General features: G+C 43.6%; 1 protein-coding gene across 2 annotated transcripts in view; it reads right to left on the bottom strand.

The window, feature by feature from the left end:
* Positions 1 to 20,000, bottom strand: part of LOC139366200 (amyloid beta precursor protein binding family B member 2-like) — a 60,091-nt gene that overhangs the window by 1,460 nt on the left and 38,631 nt on the right. Inside the window, exons 9-14 of one of the 2 annotated variants that reach the window (XM_071103423.1) lie at positions 6,158 to 6,272; positions 4,938 to 5,013; positions 3,795 to 3,875; positions 2,041 to 2,156; positions 1,585 to 1,767; positions 1 to 1,227 (exon numbers count right to left, since the gene is read on the bottom strand). The exon at positions 1 to 1,227 is cut by the window's left edge and continues 1,460 nt beyond it. In XM_071103423.1, the coding sequence (XP_070959524.1) occupies positions 1,054 to 1,227; positions 1,585 to 1,767; positions 2,041 to 2,156; positions 3,795 to 3,875; positions 4,938 to 5,013; positions 6,158 to 6,272 (745 nt within the window). In that variant the 3' untranslated portion in view covers positions 1 to 1,053. The remainder of the gene's footprint in view (positions 1,228 to 1,584; positions 1,768 to 2,040; positions 2,157 to 3,794; positions 3,876 to 4,937; positions 5,014 to 6,157; positions 6,273 to 20,000) is intronic. The other variant, XM_071103422.1, reaches the window with a different exon arrangement.

Raw genomic sequence — 20,000 nt, 5'->3', positions numbered from 1 at the left:
AGGTATTATTTCTCGATGATATGAAAGATAAGGTCCATACGCCTCCAAAACTGTACCGCAAGCGACTCGTGTTAATGTTCAGATTGAGCATCGGGGCTCGTAACAAAACTCCCCCGTAGAGAAGACGCCTTCATCCAATAACTCTTATGTATAATGTAATGAGAGTCATAATCAAGGGCTATGTTTTACCAAGCTAACTAGCTAACAAAGCTAGCAACGAGCTAACCTAGCTAGCGCAGTTCATGTTGGCCAATTTCAGTTGAAACTGGACAGATAAAAGTCTGGGTTCACTTTTAAAATGACATTTATTGACTGCCAGAGCATGTACATAAACCATGACTAGACAATTTTTTTCTGACATTTGGCATGTCTCTTTTGTTAGCAACACTTACAGCTGTGTTGACATGACAACTTGGGTCAGAGTTCCGTACGGAACGATATGACGAGTCATGTAAACTTTTTTTCCTGCTCACTGATTGGACACTGCATACAGTCAGTTGCGTGAAATAGGATTCATTTCTATCTTGCGATGCAATGCAACTAAGTTGCAGGCCCCCAAAAATTTGGGGGGTGACACACTGGGCAACACAGGTGCAACTTTGTTGCAAGCAACATAAATTGTATCCAGAATGCTTTGTGTGACACCGGCTTAATACTCCATACAGCTCAGTAGTAATAATACTCCACAAGACGAGGCAGTGCCCGGTGAGGACAGCTGTGGCCTGGCTAAAGTAGGCAAGTCTTGCTATGACACAGCAGAGTTCAAAGCTCAATGGAAAGTTCCACTAGTGACGACCCGTATTAACCGCACATCAGCTTGGCCTTCCTCTTCTTCTTCTGCAGATTAGTTCACTTTTTATTATTTTGAGCAGATACACATTTCCAGATCCATTCCTCCTTTGGTCTGCCCAGTGGTGTTAAGTTAACATATATGTACATCGTTGGTTACCATGGCTGGTATTGGTTAGGAGTGGTTGTAGGTCGTAGTTGTGGCGACAGTGTGAGTGACAAAGCCAGGGGCTGTGGTAGGGGGTGTGGTCAGTGAGCTGTCCGTCATTGCTGAGGCAGTTCTGAGGGCGTTTTCTTTGTTTTCAGAGTGTCTATGAGAGACTGGACGCCACGCTTCACGCTGGTGGTCACCCGGCGCGTCACCGAGTCGGGGGGCGGGGAGGAGGAGCCAGCTCTCTGAGAGGGGGGGCGTGCCACCAGACACTTCTGATACCGCAGCTGAGGAAGAGGAGGAAGGGGGGAGAGGAAAGTACATCAGAGTCTAACTCAACCACAACCCTAACACTAACTCTAGCTTCATGTCCACGTCTTGGTTCAACCCTAACCGTAGCCTCAACCACAACCTTAAACCAATCACAACCCTAACCGTAGCCTCAACCACAACTTTAAACCAATCACAACCCTAACCGTAGCCTCAACCACAACCTTAAACCAATCACAACCCTAACACTACCTCTAGCTTCATGTCCACTTCCTGGTTCAACCCTAAATGCAAGAACGAGGCAAAGAGGATAAGCAGACAATGTATATATACAGTATGTGTGTACACACAGTAGGTATGAGTAGGAGTCTCACCATGCAAGCAGCCTGCACGGCCTCAGACACACTGCCAGCGTTGGGGTCACACCAGAACACGTGGCACTGGAAGTGCTGGTTCCCAGAGTCCATGACGAAAGCAAAGGTGTGGATGTCCCGGCCCACTCCCATGAAGGACAGGAAACGCACGCGGCACTCCACCAGCACTTCCTCCTCCTCTTCCTGTCCAGGGGACCAATGGTTATAGAATATAGGGAATATTCAGGTAGAAATGAAGACATGTTTTTTGTCATGATGAGGGCAACGGGTCAAAGCAAGAAAAGCCAGGTTGGTTAAGATGAAATCAATATCTACAGTAGGTTTCAGTCCAGACGGATGAGATGTGAATCTGTTATTTCACATGCGGTTGCCAAATGGATAACAAATGCAAATCATGAATGTGGTAAAGCGATTCAGAGATAATCCACAGGTACGGGAAGAAAATCTGCTACTTGCCTTCTCCTTGATGACAGCCACGGTGGCGTCAGCCACACTCAGTATGACAGGGGTCCAGTCCTCTTTTCCTGTGGAGGACACCAGGCTCTCTATAGCCCCGTTGATGATGTCCATACCTGGAGAGAGAGGAGGGGATGGAGAGGGAGAGAGGGAGGAAAGAGAGAGAGGTGGTGAAACCTGAGTTTGTTTTCTAACTCCAGTGGAGTGGCGGTCGGTGCCGTTTAAGATGAGTTCAATATAACATTGATAGATTTAGACTACAACACGATACTCACATTTTCCCTGCACCCATCATGAGGTCGTTACAATTTAGCCTATGAATGAAAGTTTACAACATAGGTGCACAGGTCGAGAGAAAATGTTTAAATAATCAGGGTGACAGAGAGTGACTCATTGTATACCGCCTTGCACACTTTTGACTGGATCTAGCTGATATAGGGTGTAATCATTAGTCCAGCAATTGCCAACAATAGTTTCTATTGGAGAAATGCAGGTATAGTTAGCCCCATTTTGTTCCGTTCGCTTCTGTTTAAGAAACGTTTTTAAACAGAATTTGGCGGTAGGAATACACCTCTGATCACATGTAAACACAGTTCACTTTCATAGCAGCCACATACAAACAGCATGATCACTTTCTCGTTGTATTCCTTCTCGCATCAACGCGCTCTCCTCCTCTCACCTTTTCCCTTCGCTTGTGGACTTCAGCTCACCACACATCAGCTGTCTGTGACCAGGCAAAAACACTTTCCAAGCCAAACCTTCATATCATAATTGCTAACAACTACACACAGCCTACGTCTTTGTCCCCATATTAGCTAATGTCATAGTCGATATAGCAACTAGCATTAACGTGTTAGTAAACCCGCTACAATCATGCAGTGTACAGTCAGAAAGCAGTTTAGCAGTTACACCGGTGGGCCCTGGTGGCAATAAATTAATAAAACCAAAATCTTACTTTGACTTGTAAGAGTTTCTGTGTGGGATAGCAATAGCAAGCAAGCTAACATAGCATCCCTCTCTGTTTGAGCAGGGTGTTTGAGTAGGCTAAACTGGCTAGATGCATAAACTAGCTAAGCAAGTGAAAGTGAAAAAAATACTACGAGAAATATAGCTAGCTTTCTCTCTCCCTCGCTTTCTTGCTTCTCTTTCATTTTTGAAGAATTTAATTTGCTCAAAACTGTTCAGCTATTGTCTTTCTCTCTTTCAGTCAACTACTCACCACATTGTATGCACTGCAGTCTAGCTAGCTATATTTTATTATTTCAGTACTAGATTCATTATCTGATCCTTTGATTGGGTAGACAACATGTCAGTTCCTGCTGCAAGAGCTCTGATAGGTTGGAGGACATCCTCCGTAAGTTGTCAGAATTACTGTGTAAGTCTATGGAAGGGGGTGAAAACCAGGAACCTCCTAGGTTTTGTATTGAAGTCAATGTACCCAGAAGAGGACGGAAGCTAGCTGTCCTCCGGCTACACCATGGTGCTACCCTACAAAGTGCTGTTGAAGCTACCGTAGACCTTCATAGCAAAACAGTGTGCTTTAATAAATTATTTGATGACGTGAATATATTTAGTATAGTTTAATCTAAAAAGGATAACTGTAATGTTTCACTATTTAGATTTTTTGGTCATCTCCTTGCTCCTCTGAGGAGCCTCCACTGCTCCAGTATGTGTACAGGTGTATGGACCATGATTAACTGAACAATTCAGGTGGTTAGGTACGGCTGTATATGTAGCGTCCTTACTTCTCTTACCTATGGGGCGAGACACAGACGTCATCCCCAGGTAGTTCACATTGAACTTCTGCACCAGCTCAGTCTTTGGGACGGGAAACTCTGTGGGAGAATACACACATCAGACACGAAAAATGCACACACACACATACACATACACACACACACACACACACACACTACAAAGGATGTCCAAGCAGACTCAGGCAAAGACATGCCCAAACAGGCTTGTTAGTCTAAAATACAAAAATAAACCGATTATTGTGTGAACATTTGAATATTTCAGATGCTGTTGCATCTAATTAGGTCATATGAAAAAACAACTGAAGATGGTTATTCATACGAGTGTGCAGAGCTTCAGAGGGGCTGTTTTGATAAACGCTCGGCTCAAAAACAAAGTGTATTTACAGGGCGGCCTGAAGGGCGGGAAGTCTTCTATCCCTCTGTCCATCCTAACACAGACAAGAGTGTAAAGACCAACACCCCGGATAAATGACAGAACAGGAGTTCGTCTACTTCCTATTACACTCTGCCTGAGGGTCGGGGAGAAACAAGGGATGGAATGAAAGGAGGTGAGAGACAGTGGAGGGATCTGATAGTGGAGTGCACAGGCGGTTTGGTCGTGGTAGCGAGTAGCGAGTGAGCGATGTTCGTCCAATGAGCGCTTTGATCTCTCAACAGGGGGTTGCTGAGCGTTAGGGCTGGCTACGACTCAACACTAATTGGCTTTTAATGAGGTGAGCTGCTCCTGTGAGCTCAGAGCCCATCCACGATTTTTACTCCATGCACAGAATAAAAGTATTTCCCCCGCAGTCAGCAGATCCTGACACAAAAGCTGAAGTTATGGGATGAATTGTTATTTTATTATCTATAATAATTGGTTTAGTACTTTTGGTAATGTGTCATGAGATGTTGTACTGTTGTCAGCATAATTCAGGCTTAAGTGAACCAAGCACAGCTTTTTCATTAACAAGTGTTTTCGTTCAGTTCTGGATTCACAAGGGGCCTTTTTTCATTTGCAGTGAAACACTCATGAAACACATACAGAGGGTGAAACAAATCAAGTTATAACGCTCAACTCCAATTCTGTAAACAGATCACCATTAATGAATAGTACCTGTGTGTGTGTGTGTGTGTGTGTGTGTGTGTCACCAAGCCCCTTACCCTGGAGAGGAACATCGGAGCCTGTTTGGGATGAGCTGCAGGCAGCAGCCTTCGCACTCTTCCTCTCAGCCATAATCTGGAGGTAGAGAGGAGTGGGGGAGAGAGGGAGAGTCAGATGGGGGAAGAGAGGGGTAAAAGAGGGGGGGGATAAGATGGTAATGTGAAAAAGAAATTCAAAGCGTTTAAACTTCAGACTCAGAAAGAAGCACAAGACATTGTGTGTTCTTTGAACTAAAATGTAGACATATTTCCTAATGAATGAATCTCTCTCCGTTTCTCTTCTCGATCTCTCTGTGTTCTTATACTGCAGAAGAGCAGCCACGCTTACGGGCGCTGTAATGTGCTGCACTCCCTTCGAGATAGTTGATTAATTGTAGGTGTCATTAATCAAAGTCTATGGTGAGTCTGCAACTCTCTTCTCACAGGGGAACGAACGCACACACACGTATGTATGTACACAGGCAGGCAGGCAGGCAGGCACACACACACACACACACACACACTGCACACCAACAGAGGCTGAGGTCAGTAAGTTTTCACACTGCTGTAGGAATTGTTTTAAATAGACAATGTGGTGTGTAGGACTTATTTACTAGCGCACAATGAGTGACTGTTTGGGATTATTCATTTACTTATGTATGGGACTGCCAGGCCAACAACGTATTGAGTAATAGCTGAGAAACACTGAGACAAGATGTAGAGCTTTTTTCCAAAGTGGGTCACCATCTCTCTTGTCAGAAAGCAGATCACAAACAACAGACAAGGAGACTACCTTTATTTTGCTGAGTGAATTGTCCTTTTTCAAGGTCATGCCTGGTCTAAAGCCTACAGGCTGTCGAAGCTGTCAGTGTCTAGAACAGTGAAACTGGTCTAGTCTCCATGTGCATCATACATTCGTAAGGAACAGTACATTCAGCAGGGACTGGGAATGAGTAGCAGCAGTTTAGCAGTCTCCTCTCCTCGCCACTGCTACATAACGAACGTAGGTTACTCCTTTCAGGGCTAGAATTCCCTTAACCCTGAGTGGGGTTAAAACACTCCCCCACCCTCCCCTCACCCTCACAACCGCCCGCCCCAGGGCAGATCCAATGGCGATGTTGGTGGCGGTTACACATACTGTAAACAGGATTGCAATTTGACCAAAATGAGGTGTGTACTTCTTTCTACTCCCTCCACTTGAATTTAATGGACAGAACATTTCTGTGAAAATGCCCACTCACCTTGGAACAGATTTCGTGGAGACTCGTTGCTATGGCTTCTGCAGGGGTATCACATCGAAACACATGGCATTTCAACACCCGTGTGTTTTTGTCTCTCGCCACATAGGCAAAGTCTCTATAGAAGGGATAGAAGATATCGTATGAGACATGAATACGTGTCATATTCACATGTATGTATATGGCAGGTAATTAAATACATTAGAAGAGCATCTGTATATTTTGACATGATGAATGTTGGTGAAAAGCATGGGATAGCAGACAGACGTTTCCACTTTCTACTACTAGGAAATTCAGACACCTTGACTTCTTCCACATTTTGTTAGGTTACAGCCTTATTCAATTTTTTTTTAAATTGTCCCCCCCCCCCGCCCCCCTCATCAATCTACACACAATACCCTTTAATGACAAAGCAAAAACAGGTTTTAAGAATGTTTGCAAATGTATATATATAAAAAAAGATATATATCACATTTACATAAGTATTCAGACCCTTTACTCAGTACTTTGTTGAAGCCCCTTTGGCAACGATTACAGCCTCGAGTCTTCTTGGGTATGACGCTACAAGCTTGGCACACCTGTATTTGGGGAGTTTCTCCCATTATTCTCTCCAGATCCTCTCAAGCTCTGTCAGGTTGGATGGGGAGCGTCGTCTCTCCAGAGATGTTCGATTGGGTTCAAGTCCGGGCTCTGGCTGGGCCACTCAAGGACATTCAGGGACTTGTCCCGAAGCTACTTCTGCATTGTCTTCGCTGTGTGCTTAGGGTCGTTGTCCTGTTGGAAGGTGAACCGTTCCCCCAGTCTGATGTCCTGAGCGCCCTGGAGCAGGGATCTCTCTGTACTTTGCTCCGTTCATCTTGCCTCGATCCTGACTAGTCTCCCAATCCCTGCCGCTGAAATACTTTGGTCTGAGAGTCTTTAGGTGCCTTTTGGCAAACTCCAAGAGGGCTGTCGTGCCTTTTAGGCTTCCGTCTGGCCACTCTACCATAAAGGCCTGATTGGTGGAATGCTGCGGAGGTGGTTGTCCTTCTGGAAGGTTCTCCCATCTCCACAGAGGAACTCTAGAGCTCTGTCAGAGTGACCATCGGGTACTTGCTCACCTCCCTTACCAAGGCTCTTCTCCCCCGATTTCTCAGTTTGGCCGGGCGGCCAGCTCTAGGATGAGTCTCGGTGGTTCCAAATTTTTTCCATTTAAAAATGATGGAGGCCACTGTGTTCTTGGGGACCTTTAATGCTGCAGAAATGTTTTGGTACCAATCCTGTCTCGGAGCTCTAGGGAGAATTCCTTCGATCTCATGGTTTGGTTTTTGCTCTGACGTGCACTGTCAACTGTGGGACCTTATATAGACAGATGTATGCCTTTCCAAATCATGTCCAATCAATTGAATTTACCACAGGTGGACTCCAATCAAGTTGTAGAAACATCTCAAGGATGATCAATGGAAACAGGATGCACCTGAGATCAATTTCAAGTCTCATAGCAAAGGGTCTGAATACTTAAGTAAATAAGGTATTTCAGTTTTTTTGTAAATTTGTAAAAACCTGTTTTGACGTTGTCATTATTGGGTATTGTGTGTAGATTGCTGAGGACTTGTATTTATTTAATTCATTTTAGAATAGGGCTGTAACGTAAACAAAATGTCGAAAAAGTCAAGGGGTCTGAATACTTTCGGACATGCAATATATGGTACATTACCCTGACATGCAATGTATGGTACATTACCCTGGCATGCAATGTATGGTACATTACCCTGACATGCAATGTATGGTACATTACCCTGACAGGCAATGTGTGGTACATTACTCTGACATGCAATGTATGTTACATTACCCTGACATGCAAAGTATGGTACATTACCCTGACATGCAATGTACGGTACATTACCATGACAGGCAATGTGTGGTACATTACTCGGACATGCAATGTATGGTACATTACCCTGACATGCAATGTACGGTACATTACCATGACAGGCAATGTGTGGTACATTACTCGGACATGCAATGTATGGTACATTACCATGACAGGCAATGTGTGGTACATTACTCGGACATGCAATGTATGGTACATTACCCTGACATGCAATGTACGGCACATTACTCTGACATGCAATGTATGGTACATTACCATGACAGGCAATGTGTGGTACATTACTCGGACATGCAATGTATGGTACATTACCCTGACATGCAATGTACGGCACATTACTCTGACATGCAATGTACGGTACATTACCCTGGCATGCAATGTATGGTTGAACTATAAAAATAAGCTATTTTGTTCACTTGTTTCCACAGATGACAGATGATGAGTGCTTCCCTATCGTCAGTGAACAGTTATTATCATTCACTGCCTTAAGAAGAAGTGTCTTCTCAGTGGTGGGTGGGTGGGCGCCTTCACGCACGCACGCACGCACGCATGCACGCACGCACGCACACACACACACACACACAATGTGTCCCATTGCCTAATGGTAAAGGAAATGCCATGCTGAGATCTTCAGACAGTTGCCACATGCCAGAGAGGAGGCAGTGACTCCCAGTGAGAGAGAGAGAGAGAGAGAGAAAGACAGAAAGAGCGAGAGAGGGAGAGAGAGAGAGAGAGAGAGAGAGAGAGAGAGAAAGAGAAAGATAGAAAGAGCGAGAGAGGGAGGGAGAGAGAGAGAGAGAGAGAGAGAGAGAGAGAAAGAAAGACAGACAGAAAGAGAGGGAAAGACAGAAAGAGAGAGAGAGATAGACAGAAGGAAAAAACAGAGACATGTGTGGGGATGGGGGGATTGAGTAACACAATATACTGATCGTGGGATGGGGATGAAATACAACACCTGTCATCCACACATCATGTACACACACACCATCAACAGAGAATCATCCCAGAGTATAGTGCAGAGTGGGAATCCAAGAAACCATGGACGAAGTGATAAAGAAAGAATGTCAGATGACGGAGAGAGTGCTGGGGAGTGGAACCATGCTGAGGGGCCATGCAGGGGAGCCGTGCAGAGCCACAGGTGCAGCTGTGAAACAAACACACACACACACACACCTAGGGACACTCAGCGTTTATCACAGTGGTCCACTCTGATCATGAGTCCATTACCAGCACCGTCTCCCTGCTTAATTGTGTGCTCACACACTTTGGGTCAATAATACTCGGTTCCTTTCCAGCGTAGAGAATTGTGTGCGTTTTGACTGCGTGTGTGTGTATATTTAGAGCTCGATTCAATCCACATCGCAGAAGTTCAGCTTTCCAGCGTATTGAAATTTAAAGGCAATGTTCCCGCTTTATAGCGTTGACTTCATACACGGTAAACGCTGCGTATGTCGGCTCAATCGGAAATGACCTTTAAAATTCTACCGTCGAATCTGTACCGCTTCAGAGCTACCAGACTGAGTAGAGGCCTTAAGCATTCTGTCACACAAGCTGCAGAGTACAGTGGCCCTGCGTCTATATTTACAAACGTCTCATATATCGCGTTTAACGTCTTTTGAGAGCAGAAACAGAAACACAGATGCAGCATCGAGATAAAAACGGCCCGTGGCGACTCTGTGCGCGAGCGCCAGTATGTAGTGCTGTGTTATAGCTAAAGAGCAGAGCTCACTCCCAGGCTTTCTGCTGTCTGTCTGTCTGTCACTCCCCAGACAGCTGAAGAGGCGTGTGACTGCGGGTAAAATGGAGGACTTGACACAATGGTTAAAAGAAAAGACAAAAGGCAATACGTGGAGCACACAGCAACCATTTACCTTTCCCTGGGTCCAGGGAAGCAGAGGGAAGGAGAGAGGGAGAGAGTGGGAGGAGAGAGAGAGGGGAAAAAAATTAAAGAAAAAAGAATAAAGAATGTGAAAGACATTGTTATTACATTAAATATTCTGGGGTGATCACAGACGATGCTCTTTGGTCCCAATCAGAAGGTGTCTGAGCCATTCCCTGAGCCGTGTGTGTGTGTGTGTGTGTGTGTGTGTGTGTGTGTGTGTGTGTGTGTGTGTGTGTGTGTGTGTGTGTGTATACTGTATGTGTGTGTCGAAGCTTCACCTCTGTATACTTTTCATTTCAGCGGCAGAGCTTAGCGTTCCCGCTCCATTATGACACATCACACCTCTGCTGTTTGACATGCCGACACACACAACACACAACACACACACACAACACAACACACACAACACAACACAACACACACACAACACACACAACACAACACACACACTAAACCTGGCGTTATATGCAACCGAACGCTTGCTTCGCTCTCATCCCCTCTCCCTCTCCGCCTCTCCCTCTCTCTCTCAAATTCACTCGTTTCACCTCATTTCCCTCTACCTTTCCCCCTCTTTTTTCTCTTTCATCCTCCGTTCATCAATTACCCTTTTAATCTTCCTTCCATCACTCTACTTTCACTTCTCTCTCTCTCTCCTACCCCCTCCCCCCCCCCCCCAAAAAAAAATCTCTCTCCTACCTAATCTCTATCCAATTTCCCAGAGGGCGTTCCGGTGTAATAAAGGCCTAGTGCACTTACTTAAAAAATATATATTAATTATTTTCTAATTGTGATTTATCAGGGGGTCCTGCAACTCTCTCAGCACCCCTGCCTCCCGTTGCTGTGGTCACTACACATTTAGATGAAACAGCTTTTATTTTATTTTACACCTCTTATGGAACAATCTTCAGAATCCCCAACAGTTGGATGCATCAGTGTCTTTTGGGCAGTTTAGATTATTGGTGGAGGATTATATATATATTTTTAAATAATTGTGTTTTTGTCATTTTTTGTGTGTGTTTTCTATGCTCCTGCCCTGATTGAAGTATTTGTGTCTGTAACGTTTAATGTGTACTTGCAGTACTTGCAGCTTGTCTTGACCTGCAGGGCTCCTTTGCAAATGAGACCCTGGTCTTAATTGGACTGCTTAAATAAATCAATCTCCTGGCTTTCATGATCCACTTCTCATTGAACACAGCAGCAGCGAGAGAGAGAAAGCTAGGCAGTATTGGTGGAGACCAGAGAAAGCTAGGCAGTATTGGTGGAGACCAGAGAAAGCTAGGCAGTATTGGTGGAGACCAGAGAAAGCTAGGCAGTATTGGTGGAGACCAGAGAAAGCTAGGCAGTATTGGTGGAGACCAGAGAAAGCTAGGCAGTATTGGTGGAGACCAGAGAAAGCTAGGCAGTATTGGTGGAGACCAGAAGAAGAATTCAACTTGGTTAAAGCTTCTCTGGTGTCCGTGAGTTATTTACTCTGAAAAATAAGAACCTAACACACCCAAAAGGTACTCGTTACATTTCGATTGCTTAGCAGGACAGGAACATTATCCAATTAACACACGTATCAAGAGAACATCCCTGGTCACCTCTCCTGTCTCTGATCTGGTGGACTCACTAAACACATGCTTCGTTTGTAAATTATGTCTGAGTGAGTGTTGGAGTGCGCCCCTGGCTATCCATGAATTTAAAAAACAAGACAATCGTGCCGTCTGGTTTGCTTAATATAAGGAATTTGAAATGATTTATACTTTTACTTTTGATACTTAAGTATATTTTAGCGATTACATTTACTTTTGATACTTAAGTATACTTAAAACCAAATACTTTCAGACTTTTTTTTTCAAGTAATATTTTACTGGGTGACTTTCACTTTTACTTGAGCAATTTTCTACTAAAGTATCTTTACTTTTACTCAAGTATGACAATTATGTACTTTTTCCACCACTGCCCAATTGTCATACTTGAGAAAAAAGTAAAGACACCTTAACAGAAAATCACTAAAGTCACCCAGTAAAATACTACTTAAGTAAAAGTATAAAAGTATTTGATTTTAAATATACATAAGTATCAAAAGTAAAAGTATAAATAATTTGAAATTACTTATATTAGGCAAACCAGACCGCACAATTTTCTTGTTTTTAAAATTTACGGATAGTCAGGGGCGCATGCCAACACTCAGACCTAATTTACAAACAAAGCATTTGTGTTTAGTGAGTCCATCAGATCAGAGGCAGTAGGAATTACCAGGGATGTTCTCTTGAGAAGTGTGTGAATTGGACCATTTTCATGTCCTGCTAAGCATTGAAAATGTAACAAGTACTTTTGGGTGTCAGGGAAAATGTATGGAGTATTTTTTGGAATGTAGTTAAGTAAAGGTAAAAGTTGCCAGAAATATAAATAGTAAACTCGAGATACCCCAAAAAACTACTTAAGTAGTACTTTAAAGTATTTACTTAAGTACTTTACACCACTGGAAAGAAAGGCAGTATTAGTGGAGATCAGAGAAAGCTAGGCACTATTAGTGGAGATCAGAGAAAGCTAGGCAGTATTAGTGGAGATCAGAGAAAGCTAGGCACTATTAGTGGAGATCAGAGAAAGCTAGGCACTATTAGTGGAGATCAGAGAAAGCTAGGCAGTATTAGTGGAGATCAGAGAAAGCTAGGCACTATTAGTGAAGATCAGAGAAAGCTAAGCACTATTAGTGGAGATCAGAGAAAGCTAGGCACTATTAGTGGAGAACAGAAAGAGATAGAGTGAGTTCACAATGTATTCATACCCCATGACTTGTTCCACATATTGTTGTGTTACAGCTTGAATTCAAAATTGATGAAATAAATAATGAAGTAAGCTTTATGCGACATCTTTTTGAGTGTGAACCCACTACACCTTTGTGTTTGTCATGCAGGGCTCCCTTGCAAAAGAGACCCTGGTCTCAATGGGACTCCCTGCTTGAATAAATCAATCTCCTTGCTTTTGTGATCCACTCCACTTATCACTGAACACAGCACAGAGAGAGAGAGAGAGAGAGAGAGAGAGAGAGAGAGAGAGAGAGAGAGAGAGAGAGAGAGTGAGAGAAAGGATGAGAGAGAGAGAGAGAGAGAGAGAGAGAGGCAGCATTAGTAGATACCAGAGAAAGCTAAACAGCATTAGTAGAGACAGAAAATATTAAATAAATAACAATTCTCACCCATCTGAACACAATTCCCCATAATTACAAAGAAACATGCTTTTAAGAAGTTTAGCAAATGTATTGAAAATGAAATACATAAACCCTTTTACATAAGTATTCACACCCCTGAGTCAACACTTTGAAGAAGCACCTTTGGTGGAGATAACAGCTTTGGGTCGTCTTGGGTATGTCTGTATCAGCTTTGCACATATAGATTTGGGGACTTTATCCCATTCTTCCCTGCAGATTTTCTCAAGCTCTGTTAAGTTAGACGGGGAGTGGCGGTAAACAGCAATCTTCAAGTCTTTCCACAGATTTTCAATGGGATTCAAGTCTGGGCTTTGGCTGGGCCACTCAAGGACTTGCACTTTCTTGTTCTGAAGCCATTCCAGCGTTGCTTTGGCTGTATGCTTGGGCTCATTGTCCTGTTGGAATGTACATATTTGCCCCAGTGTAAGGGCGTTTGCACTCTGAAGCAGGTTATCATCAAGGATTTGCCTGTATTTGGCTCCATTCATTGTTCCCTCTATCCTTACCAGTCTCCCAGTCCCTGCCACTGAAAAGCATCACCATAGTATGATGCTGCCACCTCCATGCTTCATGGTAGGGATGGTGTTAAACAGGTGATGAGCTGTGCTTGTTTTTCTCCAGACACAGCGCTTTGCATTCAGGCCAAAGAGTTACATTTTTGTCTCATCAGACCACAGAATCTTTTGCCTTATGCGCTCAGTTTTCAAGTGTTTGCAAACTCCAAGCATGCTGTCATGTGCCCTTTTCTCAGGAGTGGCTTCCTTCAGGCCACTCTCCCATAAAACTCCGATTGGTGAAGTTCTGTAGAGACTGTTGTCCTTCTGGCAGGTTCTCCCATCTCAGCAAATTAACTCTGTAGTTCTGTCAGAGTGGTCATTGGGTTGTTGTTCACCTCCCTGACCAAGGTCCTTCTTGCCCTGTTGCTCATTTTGGTTGGACGGCCAGCTCAAGGTATTTTTTTTTCTTCAAATTCCCAATGATGAAAACCACTGTGCTCTTGGAAACTTTCAACACTCTAGAAATTGTTTTATAACCTTCCCCAGATACACAGTTGAAGTCAGAGGTTTACATACACCTTAGCCAAATACATTTAAACCCGTTTTTTCACAATTCCTGACATTTAATCCAAGTAAAACATCCCTGTCAGTTAGGATCACCACTATTTTAAGAATGTGAAATGTCAGAATAATAGTAGAGAATAATTTATTTAAGCTTTTATTTCTTTCATCACATTCCCAGTGGGTCAGAAGTTCACATACACTCAATTAGTATTTGGTAGCATTGCCTTTAAATTGTCTAACTTGAGTCAAACGTTTCGGGTAGCCTCCCACAAGCTTCCCACAATAAGTTGGGTGGATTTTGGCCCATTCCTCCTGACAGAGCTGGTGTAACTTGGTCAGGTTTGTAGGCCTCCTTGCTGTAGCCATTTTGCCACAAATTTGGAAGTATGCTTGGGGTCATTGTCCATTTGGAAGACCCATTTGCGACCAAGCTTTAACTTCCTGACTGATGTCTTGAGATGTTGCTTCAATATTTCCACATAATTTTCCATCCTCATGATGCCATCTATTTTGTGAAGTGCACCAGTCCCTTCTGCGGCAAAGCACCCCCACAACATGGTGCTGCCAACCCTGTGCTCCACGGTTGGGTTGGTGTTCTTCAGCTTGCAAGCCTCCCCCTTTTTCCTCCAAACATAACGATGGTCATTATGGCCAAACAGTTGTATTTTTGTTTCATCAGACCAGAGGACATTTCTCCAAAAAGTATGATCTTTGTCCCCATGTGCAGTTGCAAACTGTAGTCTGGCTTTTTTTTATGGCGGCTTTCTTCCTTGCTGAGCGGCCTTTCAGGTTATGTTGATATAGGACTCGTTTTACTGTGGATATAGATACTTTTGTACCTTCCTCCAGGATCTTCACAAGGTCCTTTACTGTTGTTCTGGGATTGATTTGTACTTTCCGCACCAAAGTACGTTCATCTCTAGGAGACAGAACGCGCCTCCTTCCTGAGCGGTATGAGAGCTGCGTGGTCCCAGGGTGTTTATACTTGCGTCCTATTGTTTGTACAGATCAACGTGGTACCTTCAGGGGTTTGGAAATTGCTCCCAAGGATGAACCAGACTTGTGGATGTCTACAATTTTTTTTCTGAGGTTTTGGCTGATTTCTTTTGATTTTCCCATGATGTCAAGCAAACTGGCACTGAGTTTGAAGGTAGGCCTTGAAATACATCAACAGGTACACCTCCAATTGACTCAAATGATGTCAATTAGCCTATCAGAAGCTTCTAAAGCCATGACATAATTTTCTGGAATTTTCCAAGCTGTTTAAAGGCACAGTCAACTTAGTGTATGTAAATTTCTGACCCACTGGAATTGTGATACAGTGAATTATAAGTTAAATAACCTGTCTGTAAACAATTGTTGGAAAAATGTATTGTGTCATGCACAAAGTAGATGTCCTAACTGACTTGCCAAAACTATAGTTTGTTAACAAGAAATGTGTGGAGTGGTTGAAAAACACCCTTTAATGACTCCAACCTAAGTGTATGTAAACTTCCGACTTCAACTGTATAACTCACAATTCTGTCTCGGAGATCTACGGACAATTTCTTAGACTTCATGGTGTAGTTTCTGCTCTGACATCCACTGTCAACAGTGGGACCTTTTATATAGGGCATTCGGAAAGTATTCAGACCCCTTGACTTTTTCCACATTTTATTATGTTACAGCCTTATTCTAAAATGTATTAAATAAATGTTTTTCCTGATCAATCTACACACAATACCCCATAATGACAAAGAGAAAACAGTTTTTTAGAAATGTTTGCAAATGTATAATAAAAAAAAAAGAAAGAAATCAGACCCAAAATAAGTATATGAGACTCGAAATTGAGCTCAGGTGCATCCTGTTTCCATTGATCATCCTTGAGATGTTTCTACAACTTGATTGGAGTCCACCTGTAGTAAATTCAATTGAATGGACATTGTTTGGAAAGGCACACAACTGCCTATATAAGGTCCCACAGTTGACATTGCAAAGTCAGAGAAAAAAACTATCCATGATGTTGTAGGAATTGTCCCTAGAGCTCCGAGACAGGATTGTGTCGAGGCACAGATCTGGGGAAGGATACCAAAACATTTCTGCAGGATTGAAGGTTCCAAAGAACACAGTGGCCTCCATCATTCTTAATTGGAATACGTTTGGAACCACCCAGACTCGCCCGGCCAAACTGGCCGCCCGGCCAAAATGAGCAATCGAGGGAGAAGGGCATTGGTCAGGGAGGGGACCAATAACTCAATGGTCACTCTGACAGAGCTCCAAAGTTCCTCTGTGGAGATGGGAGAACCTTCCAGAAGGACAACCATCTCTGCAGCACTCCACCAATATGGCCTTTATGGTAGAGTGACCAGACATAAGCCACCCCTCAGTAAAAGGCACATGACAGCCTGTTTAGAGTTTGCCAAAAGGCACCTAAAGGCTCTCAGACCATGAGAAACAAGATTATCTGGTCTGATGAAACCAAGATTGAAATAGTTTTTCTAAAAAAAGATTTTCGCTTTGTCATTATGGGGAATTGTGTGTAGATGAGGCAGTAACATAACAAAATGTGGAAAAAGTCAAGGGGTCTGAATACTTTCCGAATGTACTGTAGAGGTACGTTTATTTCTAAATCATGTCCTAAGAATTGAATTGGCCCACAGGTGGACTCCAATCAAGCTGTCGTGAAATCTCAAGGATGATCAAAGGAAATTGGACGAATCTGAGCTAAATGTGGAGTGTCATAGTTAAAGGGGTGTGAATACTAAATTAGCAAACATTTCTAAAAACATGTTTTCACTTTGTCATTAAGGGGTATTGTGCGTAGATATGCGAGAACAAAAATCAATTTAATCCATTTTGAATTGAGGCTGTAACACAACTGAGTGTGGAATAAGTCAAGGGGTATGAATACTTGCTGAAGGCACTGTATGTTAGGTAGCATTCTCAGAGACCAGAGAGATCTAGACAGTATTAAGTGGAGACCAGAGAAAGCTAGGCAGTATTACTAGAGACCAGAGAGAGCTAGACAGTAATAAGTGGAGACCAGAGAAAGCTAGGTAGTATTACTAGAGACCAGAGAGAGCTAGATGGTATTACTAGAAACCAGAGAGAGCTAGACATTATTAAGTGGAGACCAGAGAAAGCTAGGTAGTATTACTAGAGACCAGAGAGAGCTAGATGGTATTACTAGAGACCAGAGAGAGCTAGACAGTAATAAGTGGAGACCAGAGAAAGCTAGGTAGTATTACTAGAGACCAGAGAGAGCTAGATGGTATTACTAGAAACCAGAGAGAGCTAGACATTATTAAGTGGAGACCAGAGAAAGCTAGGTAGTATTACTAGAGACCAGAGAGAGCTAGATGGTATTACTAGAGACCAGAGAGAGCTAGACATTATTAAGTGGAGACCAGAGAAAGCTAGGCAGTATTACTTGAGACCAGAAAGAGCTAGACAGTATTAGTAGAGAACAGAAAGAGAGGCAGCATTAGTAGAGAACAGAGAGAGCTAGGCAGTATTAGTAGAGACCAGAGAGAGCTAGGTGGTATTAGTAGAGACCAGAGAGAGCTAGGTAGTATTAGTAGAGACCAGAGAGAGTTAGGCAGTATTACTAGAGACCAGAGAGAGCTAGGCAGTATTAGTAGAGACCAGAGAGAGCTAGGTAGTATTAGTAGAGACCAGAGAGAGCTAGGTAGTATTAGTAGAGACCAGAGAGAGCTAGGCAGTATTAGTAGAGACCAGAGAGAGCTAGGCAGTATTACTAGAGAACAGAGAGAGCTAGGCAGTATTAGTAGAGACCAGAGAGAGTTAGGCAGTATTAGTAGAGACCAGATTGAGCTAGGCAGTATTAGTAGAGACCAGAGAGAGCTAGGCAGTATTACTAGAGAACAGAGAGAGCTAGGTAGTATTAGTAGAGACCAGAGAGAGCTAGGTAGTATTAGAAGAGACCAGAGAGAGTTAGGCAGTATTAGTAGAGACCAGAGAGAGCTAGGCAGTATTAGTAGAGCCCAGTGAGAGCTAGGTAGTATTAGTAGAGACCAGAAAGAGAGGCAGCATTAGCAGAGCAACAGCTGTTCCCTGGTTCATATGGGTGTACAGAGAGACATCCCTACTGCTGTTTCTACCACATCTCCTCACTGCAGGTGGCCAACCCGTTCTCTCTCTCTCTCACACACACACACACACACACACACACACACACACACACACACACACACACACACACACACACACACACACACACACACACACACACACACACACACACACACACACACACACACACACACACACACGAAAGGCAGGCAGCACGGGTGCACACACACACACAAACCTCCATTTAATGTGCTAAAGTGTTGAGCCGACACAGTTGTGAAACCCCATTATAGTTAACCAATACACCTGACAGAAGCGCAACCATTTCCCAGTTAGAGAGAGGTGGTTTTATCCCTCCCCAGTCAGTCACTATCACATTAAGGATCAGTTAGCTGTGAACCCCAGTGTCACGCAGCCATCAGAGAGAGATAGGCATTCAGGTAATGGAGATCTCACTGGGCTCCCCTCGCTGCAATGATGGAATGGGTTGGACTGGAGGAACTAGGGGGAACTAGGAAGGAACTAGGGAGGAACCAGGGAAGATCTAGGGAGGAACCAGGGAAAAACTAGGGGGGAACCAGGGAGGAACCAGGGGACAGGAGGAAGAGGGATGGAAAAGAGCTAGGTGAATATGGGCAAAAATTAATATTGCGACAAATTGCCTAAATGTATGCGATAACGATAAATACTATTACTACTACTACTACTACTACTACTACTAATACTACTACTACTACTACTACTAGTTTGATGGTTGTAGCCATCAGTTGTCCCATTAACAATCACCCATATAAGCACACTTATTTCATTTCAAACTTCACATTTCTCTCGTTTTGGCTACTTATTGTAATGAATGATATCAGCAAAATGCCTGCAATGAGTGACTGGTACACTATATACACAAAAGTATGTGGACACCCTTTCAAATTTGTGGATTCTGCTATTTCAGCCACACTGTTGCTGACAGGTGTATACAATCAAAGACACAGCCATGCAATCTCCATAGACAAACATTGCAAGTAGAATGGCCTTACTGAAGAGCTCAGTGACTTTCAACATGGCACCGTCATAGGATGCCACCTTTCCAACAGGTCAGTTCGTCAAATTTCTGCCCTGCTAGAGCTGCCCCGGTCAACTGTAAGTGATGTTATTGTGAAGTGGAAATGTCTAGGAGCAACAACGGCTCAGCCATGAAGTGGTAGGCCACACAAGCTCACAGAACGGGACCTTTGAGTGCTAAAGTGCTTTAGGCGTCTGTCCTCGGTTGCAACACTCACTACCGAGTGCCAAACTGTCTCTGAAAGCAACGTCATGTTAGTCGGGAGCTTCATGAAGTGGGTTTCCATGGCCATGAGCAATGAAAAGCGTCGGCTGGAGTGGTGTAAAGCTCAACGCCATTTGACTCTGGAGCAGTGGAAACGCGTTCTCTGGAGTGGTGAATCACGCTTCACCATCTGGCAGTCTGACGGACAAATCTGGGTTTGGCGGATGCTAGGAGAACGCTACCTGCCCGAATGCATAGTGCCAACTGTTACGTTTGGTGGAGGAGGAATAATGGTCTGGGGCTGTTTTTCATGGTTTGGGATAGGTCCCTTACTTCCAGTGAAAGGAAATCTTGGGGAAGGCCTTTTCTTGTTTCAGAATCACAATACCCCGTGCACAAAGCGAGGTCTATACAGAAATGGTTTGTCGAGATCGGTGTGGAAGAACTTAACTGGCCTGCACAGAGCCCTGACCTCAAACCCATCAAGCAACTTTGGGATGAA

Source organism: Oncorhynchus clarkii, chromosome 14 (genome assembly GCF_045791955.1).
Source record: "Oncorhynchus clarkii lewisi isolate Uvic-CL-2024 chromosome 14, UVic_Ocla_1.0, whole genome shotgun sequence".
Classification (NCBI taxonomy): domain Eukaryota; kingdom Metazoa; phylum Chordata; class Actinopteri; order Salmoniformes; family Salmonidae; genus Oncorhynchus; species Oncorhynchus clarkii.
Note: the sequence above shows the minus strand (reverse complement) of the source record. Positions and strands in the feature narration are given on the sequence as shown.